The sequence below is a fragment of the Podarcis bocagei genome, assembly GCF_964188305.1.
Source record: "Podarcis bocagei genome assembly, chromosome: 5".
NCBI classification, from domain to species: Eukaryota; Metazoa; Chordata; class Lepidosauria; order Squamata; family Lacertidae; genus Podarcis; species Podarcis bocagei.
The window spans coordinates 55,968,192-55,994,982 of NC_138129.1; the positions used below are offsets into that span (position 1 = coordinate 55,968,192).

The 26,791-nt window shown below is 46.9% G+C and overlaps 1 protein-coding gene across 1 annotated transcript; it reads left to right on the forward strand.

The window, feature by feature from the left end:
- Window positions 1–21,810: 21,810 nt before the first annotated feature.
- Window positions 21,811–24,605, forward strand: FOXD2 (forkhead box D2). Its single transcript, XM_081196873.1, has one exon. It carries the CDS (start codon window positions 22,101–22,103, stop codon window positions 23,433–23,435), a length of 1,335 nt encoding a protein of 444 aa, XP_081052999.1. The 5' UTR covers window positions 21,811–22,100; the 3' UTR covers window positions 23,436–24,605.
- Window positions 24,606–26,791: the final 2,186 nt, after the last annotated feature.

Here is a 26,791-nt window from a genome sequence, read left to right on the forward strand (position 1 = left end):
GATTTCTTCATATAGTTTTGATTTTAGGATGAATCTTGTTCTCTTCCTTTGATGCTCCTACATCAATTGGTTGGCTTTTACCCTTGATTTGGTCACATGAATTGGTTATGGAAACAAACCACCTGGGATTTCCCTTCTGGCACTGATCCTTCAAAGGCCGCTGCCCTCCAGTAATATTCTTTGGCAACTGACGTTAGCAGTTCCTTGTGCTTCCGTGATTTTCTTTTTCATTTCATTGACAAAACGGTGGTTGAATGAGGATTGTGGGATGGAAACAGAACTCTAGAGGATGTAGATCTGGAGCAACACCTTTGCCACAATCCCTAATACTGGAACTCACTTGTTCTAAGTGAGAATACAGGCTGTCAATCAGAGTTTAGTCACAGAGAGGTGAAGGACACATAGATGTTGAGGTGGTGTGTGTGGCACTCAGAAATCTAGCCTGTATGGAAGCTATAGGTTTATCTTAAATATCACACTTTACTCCCTAGAACTGCTAGGCTAGGGACATAGCTCAGTGGTAGAGCATCTGCTTTGCACTGAAAAGATCCTGGGCTCAATCTCCAGGATCTCCTGGTAGGTCAGAGAGAGATCTCTGTCCGAAATCATGCCAGCCAGTGTAGACATGCTGAGCTAGATGGACCAGTGGACTCAATAGGCTTGACTACGGACATTCGCTCTATGTGGGGCTGCCCTTGAAACTGTCTCAGAAACTCCAGCGGGTGCAGAATGCTGCAGCGAGGCTCCTCACGGGGTCCCTGCCATGGGAGCATATTCACCCAGTGCTTTACCAGTTGCACTGGCTCCCGGTGGAGTATCGGGTCAGGTTTAAGGTGCTGGTTTTGACCTTTAAAGCCCTTTGTGACTTAGGGCCCTCGTACTTACGGGACCGCCTCTCCTGGTATGCCCCACAGAGGACCTTAAGGTCCATGAATAATCATAGTTTGGAGGTCCCGGGACCTAAGGAAGTTAGATTATCCTCCACCAGGGCCAGGGCCTTCTCAGTGATGGCTCCGACCTGGTGGAATGCTCTGTCCCATGAGACCAGGGCCCTGCAGGATTTAACTTCCTGCCACAGGGCCTGTAAGACAGAATTATTCCAACTGGCTTTCAATTTGAACCTGGCCTGATCTTTTGTTCCCCTTTCTTCCCTCCCCCTCCCCTTTTTGTGAAGATTGCCTGTTCTGGGATCCCACAGCTGGTTCTCCCCTGGTCTCCTTGCTGGCCCAAGTGGGACTAATTTAGCCAGCTAGCCCTGGTGATCATCTAATGTTTATTGGATGGATTTCCCCCCTAAATTGATTTTTGATTTTTGATTCTTGATTTTATTGTAATTTACACTTCATACCATATTTTATGATGGTTTGGTTTTTTTAAGCATCAATTAAGTGTTTTAAATTTGTTGTTAGCCGCCCTGAGCCCGGTTTCCTGAATCGGGAATGGTGGGGTATAAATAAAAAAAATTGTATTAAATTTATTATAAAGTTCTTCCTATGCTCCTATGACATCCCTAGAGCGCTGCAAGGAATAGAAGGCATCACAGGCTGCACATGACGTCACCATGCTTCTTGCTAGTGTGCCACAGTTGCTGGTGTTCCATTATTCTGCACAATGTAGACATTTGAGCCAGACTTCCTATAACCAACCCTTCAAGCAAACACAAAGAGACCTTGCCAATAGCTTCAGTAGTTCCTTCCACTCTCTTCTTCTCTGGTCCTAAGAGAGCGAGGAGCATATTCTGGGATTTCGTCCAGGAATTCTTGTGTGGCCAGAAACATCTTTGGTGGCAAACCAGTTGGATTACCACCAGATTAAGAGAACTCCTTGCACAAATGGATGATGTCAGTGGAACACTAGGAGACAGCTTTGTGACTCCTTTGGAAGGGCTGGTGCAGTGTCTGAGCATAGTTTTGCATTTGGATACAGTGCAGAAGTTTCCATTTTGAGTGAAAAAGTCATGTGTTAATAACTTGTCTTTTAGAACAAGGCAGTGAGCTCATCCATCTTTAAGCAGCTTCCTTTTCTTCTTGAAATGTGCCTTAGGTCATAATTTTGACTGGAACTGAATATGCAAGACTGAATGGTACCAAGGCCAAGAAAAAATGGAATCCTGGTAACATGAATAAGAAAGGGCATTTTTAGTGGACTTTCCCATTATTATATATTTATATAAAATATATTCAACTTTCTTCTATTTCATTTTGTGCAGCTAGCCAGCTAGCTTTCTATTTCTGATGTTTCATTAAAGAATAATTTACACACATATACATTTCCTACAAAAAAGAAATACTGAACTGTTAATAGGAGAATGAATGCACTACTGGGCACAAAATTGCTCAGCATCACGCTGCAAGCTAATAGCAAAAGTCCAACGTGAATAAGGGTGTTTTGCTTATTACAGCAACCTCTATTCAGCTAAGTCACATGACCTTGCAACCCAACGGAAGAAACACGGGCCAAAAGGGTTGTATGAGTCCAACTCATTTCCCCTGGCTCAGCCAGCAATAGCCCTTCTCCAGAATGGAGTTTGGAATATGGGTAAATTACAGTGGCAGATCTATCTACCTATCGTTATATTTATCTAGGGGAAGCCAGCATGGTAGGGCAGTGCTGTTGAACAACAACAGCATTGCTTCCACTTTTCTGGGTGATATGAGGGCAGGGGAGCAGTCAGGCTGGGGCCATCCAGGTGGGCAGCAGCAGTGATGTTGTTGGGAGGGGGCTGCACTGTGCACCAGCTTCTCCTGACCCCGGCTTTTCTCCAAGGAGCTTGGGGTGGCATATGTGGTTCCCACCTCCCCATTTCATCCTCACAATAAGCCTATGAAGTAGGTGAAGCAAAGAGACAATGAGCGGCCCAAGGCCACCCAGTGCGTGAGGAAGCCTCCCAGGTCCTCGTCCAAAAGTCTCCACCACATTAGTTTCCCGACATTCTTTTTCCAAGAAGGCGCACAGCCAGATTGTCTCATGAGAGAGCCTTGGATGAACGACGTTTCAAATTAAATTTCCATGCGTAATCCATGATTAGAAAACCAATTAGTGACACAAATTAAGCAAAGTTAAAGCAACACTTTGCAATATTTTAAATTAATCTGAAAGGCGCTTAGTGTTAAGGCTTCCAGCGCCACATCTGTATGCAACCAATTTAGGATCCAGCTTTGATGCTAGCCAAAATGAGGGTTTAAAACCCATTAGAGTGTTGAGTTAACATTTGGGACTTCTTAGTGAGGGCTTTATTAGCTTCTGTGTAAACTAGAAATGGCTTCCACATTAGAAGGAAGACTTCAGAATTATCATGTTTCATTGTTTCTTTGGCTCAGTCTGTGAGCTTCTCCCACCCTTTATGCAACAATTATTTCACCAATAACATTTTATAAGACATTGGAGGTCTAAGGAAAGGCGGGCATTAACTGTGGATAGGAACAAATGAGGCTTCCTTATATTAAGTCAGACCATTGGACCATCTAGTACAGTATGTCTACACTGGTTGCTAGAGGGATCTCCAGAATTTGAGTCAGGGTCCTCTCCCAGCAGTGGGGAAGCTTCATGCTCTGCTACCGGGGGCAGAGAACAGGCGGGGTGTGGTGTGCATCCCGGGGGCATGGCAAGTCACCCACGAGGGCATGGCATGCTGCATGCAGGGGCATGGCACACATTCTGGGGGCATGGTGCGCCACCCGTGGAGGCATGGCACCCGGCGCAGTGTGTGTGTGCATGGTGTGTGTCTGGGGGCCCGCCATGATGGCACCCTACTGGAATAGTGGTGCCGGGGGTGGTCTGCTTCCTCCGCACTCCCATTCCTCAGCCAGTGTCTCCCAGCCCTACCCTAGGAATTTTTCTGCATGTGAAGCAGATGCTCTACCACTGAGCTATGGCTATGTCAATTATCTCCTTGAAGAGCTCTCCTGTAATTACGGTATATTTAAAATTTTCACAGACTGGTGGAAATTATTGGATTGGCACCCATATACCACATACTTTGTGCCTCATGCTGAATCTAGAAAGAAGAGGTGCTTTCATTGTTTCCCTTGATCTTAGGCTTTGCAAGAAGAATCAATATGCAGCAGGTGAACTATCTATTCAGAAGTAAGTTTCACTGAGCTCAATGGGGCTTACTCCCAGGTACGTATGTAAAGGAGGGCGATCTTAGTCACCCAAAGTCATTAGGACTCAGCAAGATTTGTAACCTCTTTCAGCATCTGTAGAGGTGGTAAATGGCTTGAATTTTAAATAGGCATGTATGATGAAGTCAGCCTGTTTTGTCCATGGTTGCTGCCAATGTTTGACATTCCTGCCTTCCTTACCAAGTGCAACCTGCAGCAGTGCTTGTCTATCATACTTGCTGTGTGTGTCGATTTTCAGCTGCCTAAGTAGTTGCATTGACCTCTCCTTCCTTTCTACCCATTGCTCAATAGGCCTTAAGTGTCTGCATAAATTCTGTGCTACAATTCAATGTTTATCAAACATTCCTATGCATGTCTACTTAGATTTAAGTCCCAGTTTGTTCAGTGGGGCTTATTCCCAGGTATGTGTGCTTAGGACTATAGGTTTGCAATGCAAGCCTATGGGTGTCTACTCATAAGTAAATCCTGTTGAATTCAATCAGCCTTATAGGTGAGTTTGTACAGCAGAGCTGGGGAACCTGTGACCCTCCAGAAGTTCCTGAACTACAACTCCCATCATCCCTAGTCATTGGTCATGCTGGCTAGGGTTTATGGGAGTTGGGGTCCAGCAACACCTGCAGGGCCACAGGCTCCCCTTTAAGATTGCACTCTTAAAGTGAAAATAAAAAAATTCCTTCCTGTAGCACCTTAAAGACCAACTAAGTTAGTTCTTGGTATAAGCTTTCGTGTGCATGCACACTTCTTCAGATACCTTCTTCAGATACTTCTTCAGATGCACACGAAAGCTTATACCAAGAACTAACTTAGTTGGTCTTTAAGGTGCTACAGGAAGGAATTTTTTTATTTTGACTATGGCAGACCAACACGGCTACCTATCTGTAACTCTTAAAGTGCTGAATTTGACCTAGCCTTCATTAGCATGGAGGACTGAAAATTTCATCTTAGAATAAGCATCCCACTCTGATCAGCTTTTTCACAAGACCTGATTTAAATAATCTGTTTAACTTGTAAGGCATCAGTTGACCTGTATCACCAGAGGTGGGTGGTTTCCCTTTCCTCAATCCTTAAGACTTGGGCTGAAATTGTCAGAAATGTTCTTTCGACTGCAGACCTTATAGGGTAGATTCCTGTTCTCCTGTATCTTTGTTCTAGGACTAATGGACTCAATGCAGAAAGTTTACCTGTGAACTTGAATCCTGCCATGGAGATGGAAGGAGTCTTTGAGAAATGGGATATAATTGGAATACACAAAGTTTGCTTTCATCCAAATTTAGACAATTAGATTTCATATTTCAAGTGTCTTTGATAGTCTGATAATCTTTTTTAAATCATCTGCACTGATTTGCCCACCTATGCCTGAAATTCTCTTCCTTATATACTGTTGCCAAACAAATATTTTAGTTTTGTAAGAGACTATGAAATAATATCCTATGAGAAACTGAAATAACTCCAAATGCTTAGAGGATTAGAAATAAAAAGAATTAAGGGCCTGCTTGAGTGGTGGGCAGTGAGTCGTACCATTTCGTGATTTAAAAATAATAATAGAAAACTCTAAAAGCACAAGGCTAAGAGACTGAAAGTGAGGACCTTTGCTTAACCCCAAGTTCTGTACACCATTCTACATTTTTCATTGTATTAATTCCTTGGTTGCTACCCTACTCACAGAAGTGACATAGAACAAGCACTCATTTTAAGTCAATCTAATTTTATAAACTATGATTTAAAATTTCCCGAAAGGCAATATCTAAATTAGGGACGGGGAACCTGTAAGTTCCAGATGCTGCTAGACTTCCACAATCCCCTGCCAGCATGACTAATGATTGAGGATTATGGATATTGTAGTCCAAAAATATCTGGAGGCCTATTCCTGATCTGAATATTTCATTTAGTGCTCTGTCCCTGAAAGCCTTGTGTATACTTAGAAAGCTTTCCAGCATTCCCTCTTGGTAGTTTATCTGAAGTTTGCATCTCTTGTGCATAGTAAATTTTATGTACACCATCATGTGATAAGCACATATGCACTTATTTTGCCACATGTACATGCCATGGGAACCTGACTGTCCACCCCCTCCCTCCACAAAATCAGGGCTTCCTAGGCATTTGACAAATACACATGTATGTGCTTAACATGTGAAGCAATATGTGAGGTACATCCCATTTCCCATACAGAACTAATCATCATGTAGGGGACAGAACTTGTCCAAGACGGTCCTCCGTATCTTCAGCACCAGATGGGGGTGGTGAATTGAAGCAAAGTTTGACAATGTGGTGGGTAAATAATGACCACAGCTCTGTAGGTCCTTTTCCTCTCATGACTCATAGAATTGTAGAGCTGGAAGGGACCGAGGGGTCATCTGGTCCATGAGGGTCATGTAATGCAGGAAATGGGGCTCAAACCTACAATTCTGAGATTAAGAGTCTCCTGTACCATAGTAAATTAGTTTGGCTGCATCTTCTCCCCCACTTGAATATCCAACCTGAAGAAGACTCCTGTTATATTTTAAAACTTCTTTCCGGAACTTCAAATGCTCACTGGCCAGTCCAAGTTCACAAGACGCATTGTTTACTCCGTTTCTTGCATTTCTAAAGCAGATAATGTACAAATGTTTGAATTTCACCCTGACTTTTGAAGGCTTTCATTAGCAACTAACACTATAGCCTCTAGATGGCATGCTTAGCACTGAACTAACTGTGTATATATATATATATATATATATATATATATATATATATATGGGCGGGGAGGCATGCAAATCTCTACCAAGTACTTGAGTCTGAAGTTATTTTTCTGAATGCAATTTAGACTACTTTAAAAGGTGGAGGGATTCAGAATGGATTGCTTTTTGGCTTTTTTAAAACATTCAGGTGGACACATTTTCATGAGACCGTAAGGACTGGATGCTTCACTTTTGTACTGGGATATATGCAGTTTTCTTTTTTAAAAATAATGAAAATATGAGTGCAATGATTAAATCACTGAACTGGCAAAATTAAATTTCATGTTTGTTGTCACTGAAACAGCTACCACAAAGGTACACACACTGCAAAACCAATGAGCTTTAATCTCTTTCTCGTAGGGTTGGAGGGGGACAGAGGTTTTCATATTCCTCGTTAACACAAAATTATTCTTTTTTAAATGTATGCTCATACTTTCGTCAAACGAAAGAAGGGCTTGGGCTACTGTCATGCTCAGATGATGGGATTTCCTTTCCTCCACGTTGTTCCTTAATCCTCACTAAATCCCTGATTTTACATATTTGAGTCCCGTCCTTAACCCCTGCAAAAAAAGAAAATTTGAATATGCAAATTAAATATATGCAGAACTGTGAATATGCATGACAAAAATTTTGATGGCAAGAATTTCTGATCACAGAAATTTAGACACCACATACATACATACATACATACATACATACATACATACATAATGTATCCAGGAATAACATATATTTACTTTATTTAGATGCCTGTCAGCTGAAGCACTTTGACAACTCGGTTGCTGAACTATGGAATATTTGCTATTCATGTGCAACTTGGATGGACAAGATCTAATCTGGGTTTAATTGTTGTGTTAGGATCCTTTACAAATATTAATTGCTTTGTTCTGTCTGTTAATAGAAGCTTTGGAAGGATCTGATAAATACTGAACAACAAAAAGTTAACACCCATGGATTAAAATCCAAAACTCGTCAAAGCTTTTTCTATAGAAGTTTTGCTATGGGCCTTCACAGGATACAGATTATACTCCTAATCATGCGGTTGACCCCTTTGCTAACACATGCACAAATATCTCCAATATCAGCATATAACAGTCTTGCATAAATCTGAACAAGTTGTTAGATAGCTTTGCCAAAATTCTGACTGAGTTATAGTGTGACAATATTTTTTGGAGGGGGGTTGGCAGAGTCCAGGCCATATTTTTAACAGCCCAAATTTAATTGCTTACATTTGGAAAACATTGCCCGATATTCTAATTTTATTTTGGGACGTAAAATAATAATTTGAACCAATTGATGTCCACAAGACTATTTTTCTTTTGTGGTGGTAGGTGCAGTTCCCACACTACGGCCTTCAGTGTGCCTGTGTGGGTGCCAAGTCATAATTGGCCTTGTGCAATTTGGCTAACATGTTTTTAGTGGCAAAGAGTGAACTGGCTTGGTCTTATTTTTTTTTTTAAAATACACATGGCCATTTATGAGTTGAGATCACCAAGTTCCACTCTACCACCTAGGTGAACAAACATCTCTTCACAGACGTTTGGGGGACTGTACAAAGAGATTGTGGAAAGGTCCTCATAAGGCAGGGGAAGAATTATGGTAGCAATTCTAGTTTGTCCACCTGCAATGCTTGACACTGGGGGTTAACAGGTTATTTAAGCTAGAGAGTTTCCTTTATGGTGATGAAGTCAATGGACTTAAGCCAATTTACATACAAGTGTGCCCATTTAAGTACCATGTGGATTGGAAGGTCTACCTTAATTGGCTGGTGGATCACAGCCAAAAAGTGTAGAGAATTTCTGCCCATAAATTTGGAATCAGGTTAATAACACCTCTTGGATGGAGAGAGAAAGAACCATCATTCAAGTGTGTAAGCAGGAACAAAAACAGGACAAAAAAGATAATCCTGAAAGGCTTAATGCTTTAGGGATGCCGGGATCTATGGAACTCAAAGCCAGTGCCGAGTTGTGAGATGACCATAGTGGAACACAAGAACTGTTGTCTTGGTGCATGTTTGGACAGGGCACCACCATCCTAATCCTGTTCTGGCCAGACCTTTCTCATTAGTCAATCCATCCCTGTTCCCTGGTTGTCTCAAAGCCCTAGCATTTCCTGTTAGTGCTTTTATGTGCAAGAAGGTCATCATCTAGCCTGCTTTAATGGACTGTGTGTTGTCCTCAACCTGTATTGCCTGCCTTGCCTCATTTAAGCCTGTGTGAGTTCCTGCCTTATTTCTTTTCAGGTAGACAGTGTCTTAAAACTAGACAGCATCTTAAAAAGCAAAGACATCACCTTGCCAACAAAGGTCCGTATAGTAAAAGCCATGGTTTTCCCAGTAGTGATGTATGGAAGTGAGAGCTGGACCATAAAGAAGGCTGATCGCCGAAGAATTGATGCTTTTGAATTATGGTGCTCTTGAGAGTCCCATGGACTGCAAGAAGATCAAACGTATCCATTCTTAAGGAAATCAGCCCTGAGTGCTCACTGGAAGGACAGATCGTGAAGCTGAGGCTCCAATACTTTGGCCACCTCATGAGAAGAGAAGACTCCCTGGAAAAAACCCTGATGTTGGGAAAGATGGCGGGCAAAAGGAGAAGGGGACGACAGAGGACGAGATGGTTGGATAGTGTTCTCGAAGCTAGCAGCATGAGTTTGACCAAACTGCGGGAGGCAGTGGAAGACAGGAGTGCCTGGCGTGCTCTGGTCCATGGGGTCACGAAGAGTCGGACACGACTAAACGACTAAACAACAACCACATTCTGCAGTCCCACACATTGGAAGTCATTTCTCATAGCACATTGCCTGGATGGAAGAGCATAACTTCTGCTGTCCTTTGCTGAATGCAAGGAGGAAGGCTTGCCTTTCGCTGCCCCCTTCAGTTCTCCTGCATCCAATTCATTGCATTCTATTTTTATTTTATCCTGCATCTGAGCAAATTGTTCCTTCTGGATATCTGTTTTGAAGTGCTTATCCTATTTTTGAAGGTTGCAGGAGTGGAGGGAAATTAAGTTTCAAAACTGAACAGAAGGGTACACAATACCGGCACCGTTTTTTCTAGAAGAAAACATGGAGGAAACAATAGATGACTGTTGGTTCATAATATTTCTGAAATGCAAATGGTTTCTTCTCCCACTTCTAAGTAGGACTATGCATTATATGTGCTGATGATCTCTAGACTTGCCCAAATAACAACTTTCCAGCTCAGACTTATATCTGCATGTTTCCCTACAAACAGCGAGCCATAGGTGGTGGGCGTATTTGGGGGGAAAACAAAGGAGGAAATACATTGCTATTCGAACAGGCTGATCATATAAATGTGTCTAGGTGTCTATGTTCATGCTGCCCCTTCCAAACTATTGTGCCTGGGTAATTATGTGTCCCACTTATAAAGGAAGCAGTTCTAAATAAAATGACCATAATAACCAAGATGAAAAGCATCTGAGGGCAATAGTACCAATGAGGCAGCTTAATCTCTGTAAAGGATGCAAGAGGTTGAATTTTCACATTGAAGCTTCCAGCCCACCCAGTGGCCAGTATCCTGCTTGGACAGGTCCAGTGAGATTTTGGGGGAGTTGAAGCAACACATGTTCATTTCATATTCCTGTTTTCAGCCTGCAGCCTGCTGGAAAGTGAGTGGGAATGGTGGCTGCCAATTCCAGAGTGAGCAGCACTCAGCTACTGAATCTTGGTTAAAGAGTAACTGGCGGCAATCACACACAAACACATGCTTGTAGGTAAAGAAAATAACAAAGTCGTTTATTGTCAGAATGCGTAACTTGAATAGAAAAGTTTCTCATTCCAGACTAATTAGTTTAGAAAAGAAAAAGGCAGCAATTGCTTGCTCTCAGAGGATAGTTAAAAATGACCTCTCATCTGGAGGTCCAAGAAAGAAATATGAGGAGGAAGAAGTTGTAAACAGGATGCAGCCTAAGACAGTATAAGTCTAAACCATGGGTAGGCAAACTAAGGCCCGGGGGCCGGATCCAGCCCAGTTGCCTTCTAAATCCAGCCAGCTGACGGTCCAGGAATCAGCGTGTTTTTACATGAGTAGAATGTGTCCTTTTATTTAAAATGCATCTCTGGGCTATTTGTGGAGCATAGGAATTTGTTCATTTTTTTCCTTCAAAATATAGTCCGGCCCTCCACAAGATCTGAGGGACAGTGGACCTGGCCCCCTGCTGAAAAAGTTTGCTGACCCCTAGTCTAAACAAACAAGAAGCTGATAAGTTAAAGTGTGGGGATAGTCTAGGAATGTGGCAGTCCCTCGCTCTATCTTTCTTAACCCTATGCAAACCCATCTTGTGCAAGCTGAATTTCACCCAAACTTCCAACACAGAATGCTGGCGAGCACCACTGCCACAACCTGTAACAGGTTTGCTGCTGTTTCAACCCACTTTTATGGCCACCACTATCTCTGCAGCAGGCGAAAAGCATGGCAACTCAGCCCTCCATAGGGCAGCACTGACTTCAGTTTTACATGGCCTGTACTTACAGGTAAGAAAGAGTATATATGCAGGTGATATTAACAGTTAAAATGTCACTAATATGTACTAAGTAAACTTTACTAAGCTGCTTAAGAACATAAAACATCTTGCCAAATCAGATCAAGGTCAATATAGCTCAGTACTCTTTGCCAGCAGAGAATAGGTAGCCTACTAGAAATGGGCCACTGGTCCAAGGCGTGAGCCACCTTCTTTGCATACCTGGCCTAGAAGGACACTGTGATTCTCAGTGAGCCATAAAAAACTTAGTGCGTTCTTTCAAACTTTCATCCTACTCATGTGGCCAACCCCTGCAGGAATAGAACTTCTAAATATCCTTAGAACTATTTATGAATAACTTAATGAAGCTACCTTGGACCAAAGAAGCAAAGGCTTTTCCTTTTAAAAGGAATTTCATTTACTTACTTCAGTTGTCATAATTAAGCGCTCTCTCTCTCTCTCTCTCTCTCTCTCTCTCTCTCTATATATATATATATATATATGCTGGTGGTTCAAACATGCCCTTTCCAGACACTTTGGGGGCATGTCAGTACGCTTTCCCCCCAACATTTATTTGGCCTGAGATTGGCCTTTGGAAAGATACTAACACACAAGCACTCTTCTCCCCCCTCCCTCCCTTCTTCAAACATACAACAAGAAGCACTGGCCATCTGCAGCTTCAAGCTGTTTCATCAGAACTTCCTTTGTGGCTGTAACACATGAGCAGAGCTTTCTACTAGCACAGGAGACTTTGGAACCTCATGTCCCATGAAAATGACTGCACTTGTTTTCATATCAACTGGGTGGAAAAGGAGGCCTTTGGAATAATTCTATATTTAGCTTCTTTTTTCCAAACCGGTAGCTGTCCTTATCTGAGCACATAAAGCCGGGGGATACTCATATCATGATGTCGATCCATTTTATGGAAGAGGAACCTGCAACAGAATGTGATTCTACCTTCAACCAGAGCCGTAGCTGGGAGCAGCTAGCTGAGTGTTGTGTCCCTGGTGAAGCCTCCAAGGAGTGCCATTGAGGCAACCAGCCTGTGTGTGTGTGTGTGTGTGTGTGTGTGTGTGTGTGTGTGTACACAAATGCAGGTGGGGTGGGGTGCCAAACTTGAGTCTTTAACCTGGGTGAAATAAAACTCTTAGCAGGAGTGCTCTTGTTCAAGGTGCTAGCCTGCCTGCCTGCCTGCCTGCCTGCCTGCCTGCCTGCCTGCCTGCCTGCCAGCCAGCCAGCCAGCCAGCCAGCCAGCCAGCCAGCTAATATTCTCTATCAGGATCCTGTAAACTGCAAGGACCTCAAGCGGGCTTTCCACCCCATTCCATCTCTACTCAATATTCTGTGGCCACTGAGTATGTACAGTCCCATACTTTGGGGAGGGGAGAGTAATCCGCTTACACTGAATCCTTCAAGATGGTTTGTACTCCTGCAAAAAAACCCCAAAACCAGGCACACCGGTAATCCTTGGTGTGTGGGGTTTTTTTCCAGTTTGGCCCCCATTTGGCTGCAATCCTGTCTGCGCTCATCATCAGAGTTTCTATATTAGAGGGGGAGATGTGAGATGTAACTGTCTAATCCTGTTCAGTCAACCTGATTTTCTAAATTGTCTTTACAGAATTCCTAGCTATGTTTAGTTACAAGTAAGCCTAACTCTGACCATCTTACTTCCAGGTAAAGATGTGCTTAGGAGTGCAGCTTCCCGGATGGGATTAAAAAGCCATGCTGATGTGGGTTTCTATAAAGCCTTTGTGAAGCAAAGAAAGACGGAGGCAGGAGAACCAGTGCAATGAATGCCTAGCAAGGACCAGATCGATCTGCTGTCAAACATTGTGACACCAGAGACCCAGGAATATTAGGATCGCAGCAGGCCCTGCCGCCAGTAATTTTTAAACACACACATACACAAAATTAGTATACAGAGTGCTATATATTTCGTGTGTCACTCAGAATACTTTGGGGAATATATGCAATACATACACTTAGGCGCGCACACGTCTGCGTGCATTTGAATTACAATGTCGAGGTACCGTTAGGACAGCGCCACTGTTGCTGGCTCTGGGTGCGATTAGGTCAAGCTGACTTCAGGATGTGGTTGGGATTTATTCAATTTTGTTGTAGTAGTGGGCGATTGTTCAACTAGCGAGGCTCAACAATCGTCGGCGGAGGAGAGCGCCTGGAACCCCACGTCGTAGTTCTTCTTTGCCCAACTGCTGGAGAACCGTCGTAACACAACCTCCCCGCTTACACCCTGAGTACACCTCTCTCCTCAAGTAGCCGGCAGCCACGTGTTTATGGAGCTGCAGGGGCCTGTTGAGAGGACCGGAAGGGCCTGATCCCCAGGCTAATTCTGCTGCCTGCATTTTGTAGCCCCCATTCATTCCAGTCCGCTTTAGAAAGAGAGAAGGACATCCCCACTTCGGAATAAAACGGGAGGGAACATCTCTATGAGAACCGAGGCGGGGGGAGGTGTCTGCAGCAGGGAGGAATAAGCTGGGAGGGGCTTTTATTATTTTAAATGGCATAAACAAAACCACAGCCTACTCCGTCGGTACGTTGCTCGACGAGAGAGCCCATTCTCTTTCTCTCCCCCACCCCGCCTTTCAGATCAGGGGTAACGAATTCGGGGTGACTTTAAACAAAGAAAGGCTTTCACCTTCGCATAATGATTTTCCAGTAAATCAGTAGCCATCCCTCGCCCTTCCAAAATGAACACACACACCCCACCTCCACAGCCGCCCCTCGCCCAGCCGCCGGAGCACAAGGGGGCCGTTCACTCCGGAGTCCTGAAATACACAAGGTGGAAATTCGATCTCGCCCCTTCTGCGTGTGGTCGGGAATCGCAGGCTGCTGCAGCTGCTCAAGACGCGGCTGGGTTTTCTTTCTTTTCTTTTTAATGACACTTGCGTTTATGCAGAGAGGCCAAACTATTATTTTACGCAATAAACGTACAAAGAGAGAGGGTGGTACAAAGAGAGAGGGAACTTTCTGCTCGTCGTTCCCCCCTCCCCCCACCCGCGCCACTTGATTATTTCCCTATCAGTCTTCCAAAGACCTGATTCGTTTTAAACTGTCAGGAATCTATAGAAAGTAAAAAAAAAAACAAACTAAAAATGACCCGTTATTTTGCCCTGTTGCTAGTTTAGGGGGATCGCTCCCTATCCTGAAAACAAAACTATCTGTTTCTGATGGATGTGAGTGAATGAGAGCGCAACAGAAATGCGACGCCGTGCTCATCTCTATTCCCCCCATTCAGGGTCCTCACGCGCGCCCATTACGGGGTGGGGTGGAAGGTAAGTCCCACTGATTTTAGGGCTATTCAGTTCTGCCCGATCCCCAAACGTGTTTACCCGGAAGTAAGAGCTACCGAATGCAGGCAGGCGCTCTTTCTCTCCTGCAAACGCGCTTGTGCCTGCAAGCCTTGAGTGAGATACGGGGCGCGCCGGTCCAAGATGCGACGCCTGCCTGTGTTCTTTTGCTCCAGGAGAAACGCCGGCTCTACAGCTCCTTTTAACAGAGGCCCCTCGGGAGAAATTGCCTCGAAGGCTGCGTTGACGATGGGAGCCTCTTATGACCCGATCCTAATTGGAATGTGTTGAAATTAATTGGAATACCAAACGACGCTTTTTTTCCAAGTAAGGATTGGTGTGCTGAGTTTACTCTCAGAGAGGCAGATATTGGCTTTAGCGACCGCGGGTGAGAAAGAGAGAATACATACCATGTTTTAAAATGCTGTTTCGCGGCATGCGTTTTTGCAGAGAGGCCAGCGTTAATAATAAAATGTTAATATAATGTGAATTATTGCAACAAAGAGCCTTGCGGCACTTCAAACCGCAACATATTTATTATAGCATACATTTCAGTGGAGTTGAGGCAGAGGGGCTGAGGGTGGGGGTTAGTGAAGTCTCTAAGGTGCCACAAGATTCTTCGGATGCACTCCCATACGTGCTTACCTGTGAGTAAAGCCCATTGGATTTCACGGTGCTTACTTCCAAGTAGACACATATAGGATTGCACTACTGGTAGTTTTTGCTGTAACACAGCTGCCTCGCTGGAAACTATAAAGAAATAGCACTTGCTTTCATACGAAGGAGGAATGCCCCGCAAATAACCAGCAGAAGTCTCCCTTTTGGAAAATAGCAATATACACAAAATGCAAACGCAACTCAAACCGTAAACATTAAACCAGCCTTTAGCATGTTCGCATTAAAATGTCCCATTGAAAGTCAATGTCACTTTGATCTCCGAACGCTGGGATTTTAGACGACGAGGAGGAAGAGGATGGTGATGATTTTCTGCCAGAGCCCTGTAAGCGCAGCTCGCCCCTGCCCCGAAATCGTTAAGCGTTTGGAAAGCTGCGCTTGGTATTTGGAAACAGCTTCTGCAGCTGCCTTGGCCCAGTTTGTCAGTATTAGGGCTGGTGATTTGATCACCAAACGCCAGCACCTGTTTGCGGCGGCGGCACCACCAGCAATTCATCATTCTCTTTCTCACCCTCCTGACGGAAGGGTGAAGGATAGGGTGGAGAATTATTATTAATTATTGTTGTTCTCATCATCACCAACTTTGGACATTCCAAAGGGCTGGGTTATGTTCTAGCCCCACCTTTTCCTTCGCCCCACCAAACAAAGCAACAAAAAAAAGAGGAAACGTTTAAGAGAATTTCCACCCACCCTCACTCCGCCAAACACCCTCCCCACACACACATCAAGGAGCAAGTGCCAGCGAATGCCATGGGACTTCTGAGTAGGCTTTTACCTAGCGAAGGAGATCGGCTTGGCTTGAGAGAAATGAGGCTTGGAAAATGATTAGAGGATCCGATTATCTTAACTGCTGCAGGAACATTGGCAGATCTGAATTGTTTCAGGATACCGTGCCTAATGCCTCTATATGCGCCTGCTTAAAATTGAGATCCCTGCGTATTGACTTGATTCCCACGCAAGCGCCGCTTGTGGGTCAGTACCGTGTGTGTGTGTGAGAGAGAGAGAGAGAGAGGGAGAGGGAGAGAGAGAGACGCGCACACACACACACACACACACACACACAGAGTTAAGTCATCACGTGCGATGAGCTGGACTTTTATTTCAGCTAGAGGATTGACCCCCCCAAGTTCTTCTTATAAGGCACTGATAAAAAGTGAGGAAACCCGTATCCTAAATCCCAGGACCATTTTCTCCTGCTCTGACAAAACGTCACACACACTCCCAAGAACAGAGCCCCCATTCCTTTTAGCACAAGGAGCAAAGTACCAGGGACATGAAGGTTGAGTCCCTGGCGAGTTACTATTGTATTACACTACCATGGGACATTGCCTAGTACCACCAAGTAAACATAAGCGTGACAGTAAGCTAAATGGACATCGATTACACTTACTTGCAAGAACAATGTTTCTTTATTTATATTTCATGAAATGTATATATACCGCTTGATGATGATTTTTTTTTTTAAAAAAAACCCCAAACCCTTAAAGATTTTGCAGAAAGAATCAAGATGAGGGGAGGTCGGTCAGTTGGAAAGTACCGGCTGCTCATCCTGAACGATGTTCACAAAAGGTGGAAAGGGAACACCAGGATGTTTTTATACAAACCTCTGGAACAACAGGAGTGCCCGGTGTTTGACAAGTGATCCCTACTTGCAACGTGTAAAGCACCATCTTTGCTGAATCGAATCTTATTTCAAGACAAAGAATCAATTCGTCAATATCTTTCTGTATTTAAATCCTGTCCTCTATACTGCATGCAACTCGCTCTTGTTTTGCATCATCTACATCTAGGGCCGACTTCTGTGGGGAGCACTCTTCGGTTTTTTATCATGACATATTCACACTGTGTGCGCGGTAATATTAGCATCTCCTCCCATGTATGCAAAATTTAAAAAAACAACAACAGAGAAGTAAAAGGGGCTCTGAACTCCAGGTTGCCTCATTTATAGGGAACCTTCTCCTCAATTTGTGGCTGGGCTGGACTGGGAGTGTCACAACAGGGAAAGATGTACAGAGCATGGATAGGAAGCTTCTTTGGGATTTGGTTTGAAATGTTATTCCTACGCTAAAGGAGAAGGAGAAGGGAATGAAAAAGTTGGCCTATTAGACAGACATAACGAAATTGCTCTATTTCCAGACACATGATGAGGAGAGAAGCCAACGGGGTTTGGCTAAATCGGCCCCAACTATGACCTATTTCAACCCTTCAGTTGAATTAATTATTTTTATGGAACAAGCTATAAAGCCCATCCTTGGGTTTAACCTGGTAAGTGAGGATGACTTCTTTTTTCACCAATCCATAACCCATCACTATTGTAAAGGCTCGGGGGTGGCATTACAGGGGGTTGGACTCGAAGACGTTCGGGGCCCTTACAACTCTGTGATTCTATTAGTATTGGCATCGGCCGGAAAAAGACCTTACCAATCCCTTAGGCTCTCCCTTTCACTTTGCTACGTATATCAAATCAGTAGCAGCCTCACCCTCCCACCTATCATCCCAGTTATGCCCAGCTGTTTATAAGGGCTCTCTGAGCACCTGCCACCTCTCGTTTTCTGTGCAGCGCCTAGCGCACACTCGCTGGCATTTAGTACATGGGAAGGAGGGAAAACATGTCTACCCAATCCGATACTAAATCATTTACTTGGCAACAGTGTATCAGGGCTGTTTAGGATCGGGAGGTCAGCCTCTTTCACCTTTCCGGTTTACCTAAATTCAGTTTGCAATCCCAGATTGACCCAGCTGCAAATAAACAAAAAAAGGAGCCCCCAGGACTCCTGATGGGCAGCCCCGCCGCAGTGGAAGGTCTCTCTACTTCTTCTGGGAAGTAGATTTTGTGGGTCTTTCTGGTTAGATCTTACTTCCGAACATATCATCCGTGGATGGGAACCAGCTGTGTTAAGTGACAGCCTTCCTTCGGATCCTCAACGCACGATCTCCCGCCCCAGTGACCCATTGATTTCAAGGGGAGAGGTAAGCCTTCCGGTATTATTTCTCTTCCCCGGAAATCGATGGGATGCAGACGTGCTCCTCTTCTGCGGCAATGCCATGCCTTCGGCTGTCTGAAGGGTCTAGGGATGCCTTATTAGCTTCTGCCCTTTGGGATGTCTCTGAAAAACCGTGGCTGGGAATCACGAGTATGGAAAGAGCTCTGGCTCTCGGGTCCTCCTTGCCAGCTTCCCATAATAAGCTTCTGGTTGACCCATGTGAGAAGAAGATGCTGGACTATGATGGGCCCTTGAGCTAATCCACCAGCGCGGATTCTAGCCTAGGTAAACTCAAAAGGAGAAAACGGTTTTCATGTGTCAGGAAATTAATGAAGGGGGGAAACTGGGGATTTGCCCCCATTAGAGCTTACCTCTACGGCAAGTCCAGCCTTGCATCAGCCATCTCGACGTTTAAGTGGATGACGGTTTTTCCATTTCTGTTTGCCCCACCCTACTCTCCAGACATCCCATGTCAGGTGCGAATAGCGTTCTTCTACAGCACCAACAACCCTGCCTTCTTTATTCGGAAGGTCCATTACTTCCAAGGCGACAACAAAGTTTGTCGCCTTGCTATCCTGTCCTTTTATGGATTATGCGGGAATAAGGCCCACTGAATTCAGCGAGACTCAAGCTCCAAAAAGGAACGCTTTGGTGAGGCCGATCCGAGGTGTTCTGAAGCTGTCTCTTCAAGACATAGTTTAGCCACACGTGGGAGAATCTCTTTTAAAAATGCAAAATGGGGGTGTCACTTGGCCTTTGTCCTGACTTTAAGCCTGAGGTTTTTTTGTCTGGCGAGAGTGTAAGTGGACATTCTTGGCTCACGGGATACCTGCTCCCTGCTCTACAGACCTTTTCCTACCTGGCTTGGGGGGGGGGGTCCCTACCGACTCCAGCTACGAAAAACGGAGGCTGCTGAACACAATCTTGGGCTTCTGTATCTTTATTTTACATATAGTCATAATTTGTGTGGAAATTGTTTAGTTTGGTTGTGCATTCTTAAACGTTATGTAAGGCGCCTTGAGCATGGTTTGAACTGTGGTATACAAATAATATTATGTATGTATGTGCCTACGCTGCCTCATGATCCACACCTAACGAAGCTGCGACCTAGTGAAGTTTTTGATTTATTTCAATGTGATCTACCCCCAAAGTAAACCAGACAGCGTATTCCATTGATTTAAGTGGGGGCCGTAAGTTGACTTGGCCGAAGATTCGCTTGGATTTCAGCCTAACCTCGGCTTCTATGCGAGTCTTCCGATTTCGCTTGGTGAAAAAGCCAACCCAGAAAAACAAAGCAGACACGTGGCGATGTGTGTGGTCGGCAGCTCCGCACTAGGGGCCTGGTTCTGCAAAGCTCGCTTCTCCCTTTCCCAGAGCAATTTGAACACCAACCCCGCAACACACACGCTTTTTAATGCAGGGCTGGATATAAACAAAGAGCAGCTGCAATATTCAAATGCCTTGTGCTAGCTAAGACCTATAGACAGCAGTAGGGCGGGTGAGCCCTGTCATGGGCAGGGGGAGTCCCTTAGTCCAGCGCCCATAGAAGATTGCAAGGACAGCAGCGTACACTGATGAACTGCTCGCTTCTTATGTAAAATTCCATCGCTCGAGTTGGCAATGTGCAAATTTCCTCAGGTGGAGGGGGCATGATTTAGTTATAAAGTGGAAGGCGTTGGGGGCGAAACATGCGAACATAATTAACGACCTTCGCCCTGCTTTTGTCCATAATTCGAGCATTGCTTATTTGCCACTGCTTTATTGAGTAGCACCCGTGGGGGACCCATTAGGTTCGCTCAACCAACAGCATCGTTTGCTTCTCACATTCTGGTGCTGATAGGCCTTTATAAGCAGGTAGACGCAGCTTCATTTTCAAAAGACCTTGTTACTTGGGAAGTTAAGTTCTGTCCAAACCAGCCGGGCTTCTGTCTATGCAGAAATGTTTGAGATCCAGCCAGGGTCTGGCGGGTGCTCATTTTTCGCGGTAGGTGTCCCTACGGCGAAGTCTTGCAGATCGGATCAGATGATGTGACAACTGGATCCTTAACATATTTGCTTGGAAGCCCTGCTTACCTCCGTGGCAACACAAGAAGTGGGAAAGTGCTTCCAGATCCTAAACTGATTTGAAAATAAGAAGTTCAAAGCATTTAGAAGGAACCTTCTTCTGGTTTAGGGCTCAATTGCCTGAGTTGACCAGGCATCGCTTTCTGCTGGGATTTTTTTCCAGGCTTAGTTGTCATTTGTCATTCGGTCGCTTAGTTGTCATTTGTGGCGAAGTTGGGTTTGTTTGTTTATTTATTTATTTGGAGTTAATTACCCAAGTTAGTAAAATTTGCTCGGGAGAAAAAGGAGGCTATACAGGTCTGGCTGTTAATCCACGCCAATTCCTTCAGAACAATCGCTGGGAATAAATTCTGGATTGCAGTCTTGAGAACCTTCCCCTGAATAAAGAAGTCCCGGATCTGCATCAAGCACGTGTCTTCCAAAACAATTAACAATATTCTTTTGCAGTTTATGTACCGTTTCTGAGACTGCTTTCAGTTCACATACTAGTTCAGGTTGAACAAGACGAACACCCCTTATGTACCCCAACCCTGGGAGCAAATCTCCTTCATTTCCACTGAACATTCAGCCAATGCGTAAAAGCGCGAGACTTTTCCTGGTCCACCTGGTTTCGGACGCTGTTGTGAAGCGCTTTCGACCTTGGACTTTCCAGCCCGCGATGGAACGAGGGCGGCTGTCCTGGGCCCACTGCCGTGGGTGGGGGAACCGTCCTGACACGCAAGGTCGCCGCAGCCGCCGCCAGAAGACATGCGCCTTGGCCCGTCGCCTCACGACACCAGCTCTCCAAGCCTTTCACGCGCCGTCGGCAATCTCTACAGAAAGAGATGGCTGTTCCGAAGGAGGAAGACTTCGGGGCGTTGTTGCCGCTAGTGTGTTGAGGTGCTGGCGCAGGAGGACGTATCTGAGGGGAGAATAAACCTCCGTGCGACTGGAAGCGAAGGGAGAGCTTCCCAAAAGAGACAGGCAACTCTAAGGTTGACTTCGCCCCTGTTGTATCATCATTGCTGCTACTACTACTAACTGTCCTTATTATTAGTCACTGCTCCGAGACCCTCGGACCCTCTAGGGAGGGAAGAGCGGCGCGCGACAGGAGTCAAGATGGCGCGCGGCGGCCGGGCCACAGGGCGCCTTCTGGAACGTCTGGCGGGACTGCGAATCAGGTACCCCGCCAGGCGCAACCAACAGCGCGGAAGGAGGAGGGGGGAGGGAAGAGCCCGAGGTCGCGCGCTGCTCCGAGCGCGAGTTATAACCGCGCGCGGGCGGGGAGGGACCGAGGGAGAACGAGCGCCGAGGGTCTGTCTGCGCGCGCCAGCACGTGACGCACGGGCCGCGCTATAAAGGCTCCTGGCTCTCTCCGACGCCGTTCAGTGCCTGTGAGAAGTTCTGGCGGGAGGGAGCCGCGCTGGAAGGGAGATTGTCTTCCCTTCCCCTCCCTTCTGCCCCGTCCCCCCCTCCCTCACCTCTCCTTACTGCCCACCCCCAGGGATCCCACCCCCATGGCCTCCCCCACCCCGCACCTAGCGCTCTTCGCCTGAGGGGCGGGAACTGCGAGGGAGCGCCTGCCGCCCTCCGCTGAGCCGGGGGGAGGCGGGGCGGTGGCGCCTCCTCCTGGGACTCCTCCTCCGCTCCGCCGCTAGGGGGTGGCCAAGGCGAGCAGCCCGAGCCCGAGGCAGCGCCGAGCAGCAGCAGCAGCAGAAGAGAGCGCGGCAGCAGCAGCCCCAGCAGCAACCCCGCCAACGCCGTCGCCATGACCCTGGGCTGCAGCAGCGGGAGCAGCCGGCCGTGCGGCTTGCTGGCGGCGCCCTCTCCCGAGGAGGAGGACGACGACGAGGCGCTGTCCGACGTGGAAGACATCGACGTGGTGGGCCCTCCGCACGAGCACGGCCAGGCTAAGTTCAGCGAGGACGACGACGACGAGGAGGAGGAGGAGGAGCTGCGCCTCCTGCCCAAGCAGGCGGCCCGTGGGAGCCTCTCTCCAGCCCAGGGAGGCCCGGAGGCCGCGCTGGGGGACAGCCACGACACGGCGGTGGCGGCATCGGCGCCAGTTGCGCCAGCCTCCTCCTCCTCCTCTTCCTCCTCCTCGTCGTCGTCGGGCGCTTCGGGGTCCGGCAAGAACCCCCTGGTGAAACCCCCCTACTCTTACATCGCGCTCATCACCATGGCCATCCTGCAGAGCCCCAAGAAGCGGCTGACGCTGAGCGAGATCTGCGAATTCATCAGCGGCCGCTTCCCCTACTACCGGGAGAAGTTCCCCGCGTGGCAGAACTCCATCCGCCACAACCTGTCGCTCAACGACTGCTTCGTCAAGATCCCCCGCGAGCCGGGCAACCCGGGCAAGGGCAACTACTGGACTCTGGACCCGGAGTCGGCCGATATGTTCGACAACGGCTCCTTCCTGCGCCGGAGGAAGCGCTTCAAGCGGCAGCAGCAGCAGCTCCACCCGCAGCCGCCCGAGCTTCTCTTGCGCGCCGCCGCCGCCGCCGACCCGGCCGCCTTCCTCCCCGGCTTCGCCTACGGACCTTACGGCTACAACTATGGGCTCCAGCTGCAGAGCTTTCACCACCACCATCACCACCACCACCACCCCGCGGCGGGGGCCGGCGGGGCGGCGGGGACGTTCCCCTTCCAGCCTCCTCCTTGCGCCCTGCCGGCGCCGCCGGGACCCGGAGCCTCGGCGGCCGCGCCGTCCGTTTTCTCCAGCGGCCTCTCGTCGTTCCTGGGCGGCGACCTGAGTTGCAGGAAAGCCTTCTACCCCGCCGGCCAGCTCAGCCCCACCGCTTCCCTCCTGCAGAGCCTCAAGGCGGACCAGGGAGCCGGCAGCAGGCCTTCCTTTTCAATAGACAACATCATCGGAGGCGGCGGTGGCGGCGCGGCCCCCCCGCCGTCCGGTAGCTCCACCAGCAGCGCCCCCGCTTCGCCCTTCCCGGCGGGCCACGCCGGGGGCCAAGCGCAAGTCTTGGCGATGCTTTCTCCGGCTCTGACGCCCTTACCGAACCATTTGAATCTCACCCACGAGTCCCTCCTGCAGTCCGGACAGAACTTTTCCAGCAAACTCACAAACCTCAACAGTTGTCCTTTTTAAAAACGCGACAACGACCAGCCACCATTACTCACCCCACCCCGAGATCCTAACCCACAGCCCCTCCTGGCCCCTCTGCCCCCCTCCCCTCCATTCTCACAATTGCCCTCCCGTTGTGTTTTAAAAGGTAGGAACTCTTCCTTTTTTGAGAACTGTTCGGGCGTCTGGATCGATTCTGTGTGTATGTCTCTCCCTCTCCCTCTCTCCATGCGTGTTCAGGATTCTTAGTGTGTAATTAGGAGGAGGGTTGCTGTGGAGGGAGGACGGGGGGGGGGGCGGAGAAGAACCACCGACCAACTCACGCATCTATTTTAAAAAGTAGTGTTTCTTATCAAATGACTTCTGGCAGCTTGATTTCATTTTAAAAACAGGGCCTATTTTATTAAGGCTGGGATCTTAAGCTACCCAGGTGGATTTTCTGTGGGGGTCAGAATGGCCCTATTTCTCCCAATACTTCTTTAGAGATCTTTAGATCGTCTTTCTGCCGCATTCTGTGCAGCTGCTTGCTGGAGAACTGTGCTTTCCCGGTGCAGATCTCCCAGGAGGGTGGCGGTAGCTTCCTAGCAGTCCGCCCATCCAAATACGATGGGCAGATCCTAGGCATGTTTACTCAGAAACAAGTCCCGCGATTCAGTGAGACTTGCTCTCGGATAGGTGTGTAGTCAGCAACCGTAAACCTTTCGTCTTAAGTGGCTGGAGCATCAGAAATACTCCACTAGTAGCATTTCTCTTAAACAAAAAAATAATTCCCCATATGGTTTCCTACCCCTGTTATTCCTCCGCCCCCAAGGAACTGCTTAAGGAGAATGTCTGCTGAACGTAGTTAACATTGAAAGTCTGTTCCCCCAAAAGAGGAAACCGGAATGCTAAAAGAAGTTGAGAGATTTCAAGTGCACATCTCAAAAGACCGTGCTACATCAGGAAGTCCCCTATTATCCAATCACCCGCCTCCTCTCCGCTCCTTCAACGTGTGTGTTTCTTGTGTATCTGGACTTATTTGTGTGTGTATATATTGTGCACCCACCAGAGCCTCCTTAGCTCTCCCTAATAGCTGTTCATCCTTTCTATTTTATTGAAAGAATTGTGAATAATTTGATGTGGAAAAGGCAACGTAATTTTTTTTGTCCACCTTTGGTGTAAATTAATAAATGTTTGTGATGTCTTTTAAAGAAACCCAGTGGGTCTCGCTATCGGCTTTCTTAACACAAGAAAGAGAAGAGAGAGAGAAATGCAAACTAACGACTAAAGCTAGGACTCCAGGGGTCCTCCTAAGCGAGGAGTGTCTGCGTCCGGTGATTTTTATATTTGGGTGATATTTTTAAGTAATACAAATATTAAAAAGTAATGCATCTGAACTATTAAACGTACTCTGGAGAGCTAACTAATAACTATATTTGGTGGGCCTTAATCGACTGTCCTTTCAGTAACAGTGTACAATCTATTATTATTATTAGTAGTAGTAGTAGTAGTAGTAGTAGTAGTAGTAATACTACTAATACTACTAGTAATAATAATAGATTATGCATTGGAGCAGCAATCTACCATAGCGCTGTAACTGAGGTACTTGGCTTTTCCGCAAAATACAGGGATGTAGTCTGCAACCGAATTATGGCCTATGCTTATGCACATGTAGTAAATTGTTCTAGTCAAGTAGGGGTAAGATCAGTGGAGTAGGAGCAGTTCAGGTTAACAACGTTAGGAACTGAACTTCCCGTTGGGAGAGGAGGGTAGGTCCTTAGCAAGCTCACTTGAGGCTAAACTTTTCCCATCCCGCTGCTAATGCCCTCTTAAATTCATCATTTTCACTCTTCCAAATACATAGGTAGTGTTTCCTGCGTTTCTTTGAAATTTCAAGTGTTAAACCATGAGTTGTACATCATACTTTTAAACTCTGGTGTTACACTTGGCAACCAATTTGACTCTTGTTTTCGGAAAATACTTGGAAGTTGCCAAGGCAGTTCCTAAAGGAGGAAAATTATACTCCCACTCCCCTTTTTGTTTTGGTTGGAAATGTTGACACATGGAAGGAGGAGGCGGGTGCGGAGAAGTGGCGGTGGAGTGGGGGCTGGCGGAGAAACCCCTGAGCCTGAAGGGTTGAACTGACCGTCTGAAACCCGAGATCCCTGCCTAAATTTTGAGGAGAAGAAAAAAGCTACAAAAGTAAACAGACTCCCCTCCTCCTCCTCCCCTGAAATGTCTTCATATCTGTGGCCAAATGAGAAAATGCGCCGCTTTGCATAAACAAAATCCTGCCCGGATCGCTCAGGCAGCGACTGCCTTGTCAAGTTTCTGCCCGCCGCCCATGACTTAAATGACCCTGAAAGGAGTAAGTGAAAGGATCGGCCTAAAGCCCCATTCTAAAATATTCATTTACTAGCTTTTACACGGCTTTAATAGACTCCCATAGAGGTGGGTTTATGAAAGGGGTCGTGAGGGGTGGGGTGGGGGGAGCGGGAAGGAGAGAAAAGAGGCGGATTCTTGTAGCATTTTCCATCTGTCTCTCCATCCAGCCTCTGCCGCCGCTCCCCCCACCCCGCCCGGGCCACAAGCCCTGAGCGGAGTTTGTTGATGTTGTTCCTTGAAAGGAGTCCTGCCCTCCCTGCAGGCCCAGCGAGCGGTCTCGCGTCTCCCTCTGGCCCACATTTGCTTTTGAAAAGCGATCCCCTGTCAGACACTTAGTCGTCCCTTTTCATGTGCGGGTCCCCACAAAAGAGACTTACAAGGCAGGACGTGGAAAGCGGGGAGAAGAGAATGAGGCAAAATGAATCTATTTTCCAGATTGCTGAGCACATGGCTACAAATCGAAGGAGCTTTGTAGCTCTTTCTACTCTCCTCCGCCACCTCCGCGACGCGTCATCTTCTCCCCCCGCCGCCGCCACCCTGCGACCCTGCGCTTCTGTCCAAATTGTTAAAACTGCTGTGTAAACCTGGGCGGCAAAAGGGTGGCCTACCCGTTTCCAGCTGCAAGCTTTGATGACGTTAGGATATATTTTCTGTTGGGTAAACAGCTTCCGCGCTCTCGCTTTTTCTGCATAGGCTTCGGGTTGTAAATAAAGAGTGCGTGTCCATGACTGCGTGGTTGGGGGGCAGTCTGAGCGCGAAGTTGTCCGCACAGTGCGCCTTTTCACAAGGCGAAAGGGGAATATTTCCATCATTAGGCCCTGAGTTGCAAACAGCTGGCTGCAAAGATGCAGATAGGATTGAATCTGATTCATTATCCACGTGAAATCAATTTCTGGGTCCAATGTGCAGATATTTATTGCGGATTAGGCAAAGAAAAAGGGGGGGGGAAGGGAGTGGGAGACGAGTAACAAACTAGCAAGGGCGGCGCGTGTAGGCCTGAAGCGCTCGGTTTTATG

Bases quoted from the DNA above. Each gene is read 5' to 3' on its own strand.
- FOXD2 (XM_081196873.1), top strand. From the start codon at position 22,101: ATGACCCTGGGCTGCAGCAGCGGGAGCAGCCGGCCGTGCGGCTTGCTG.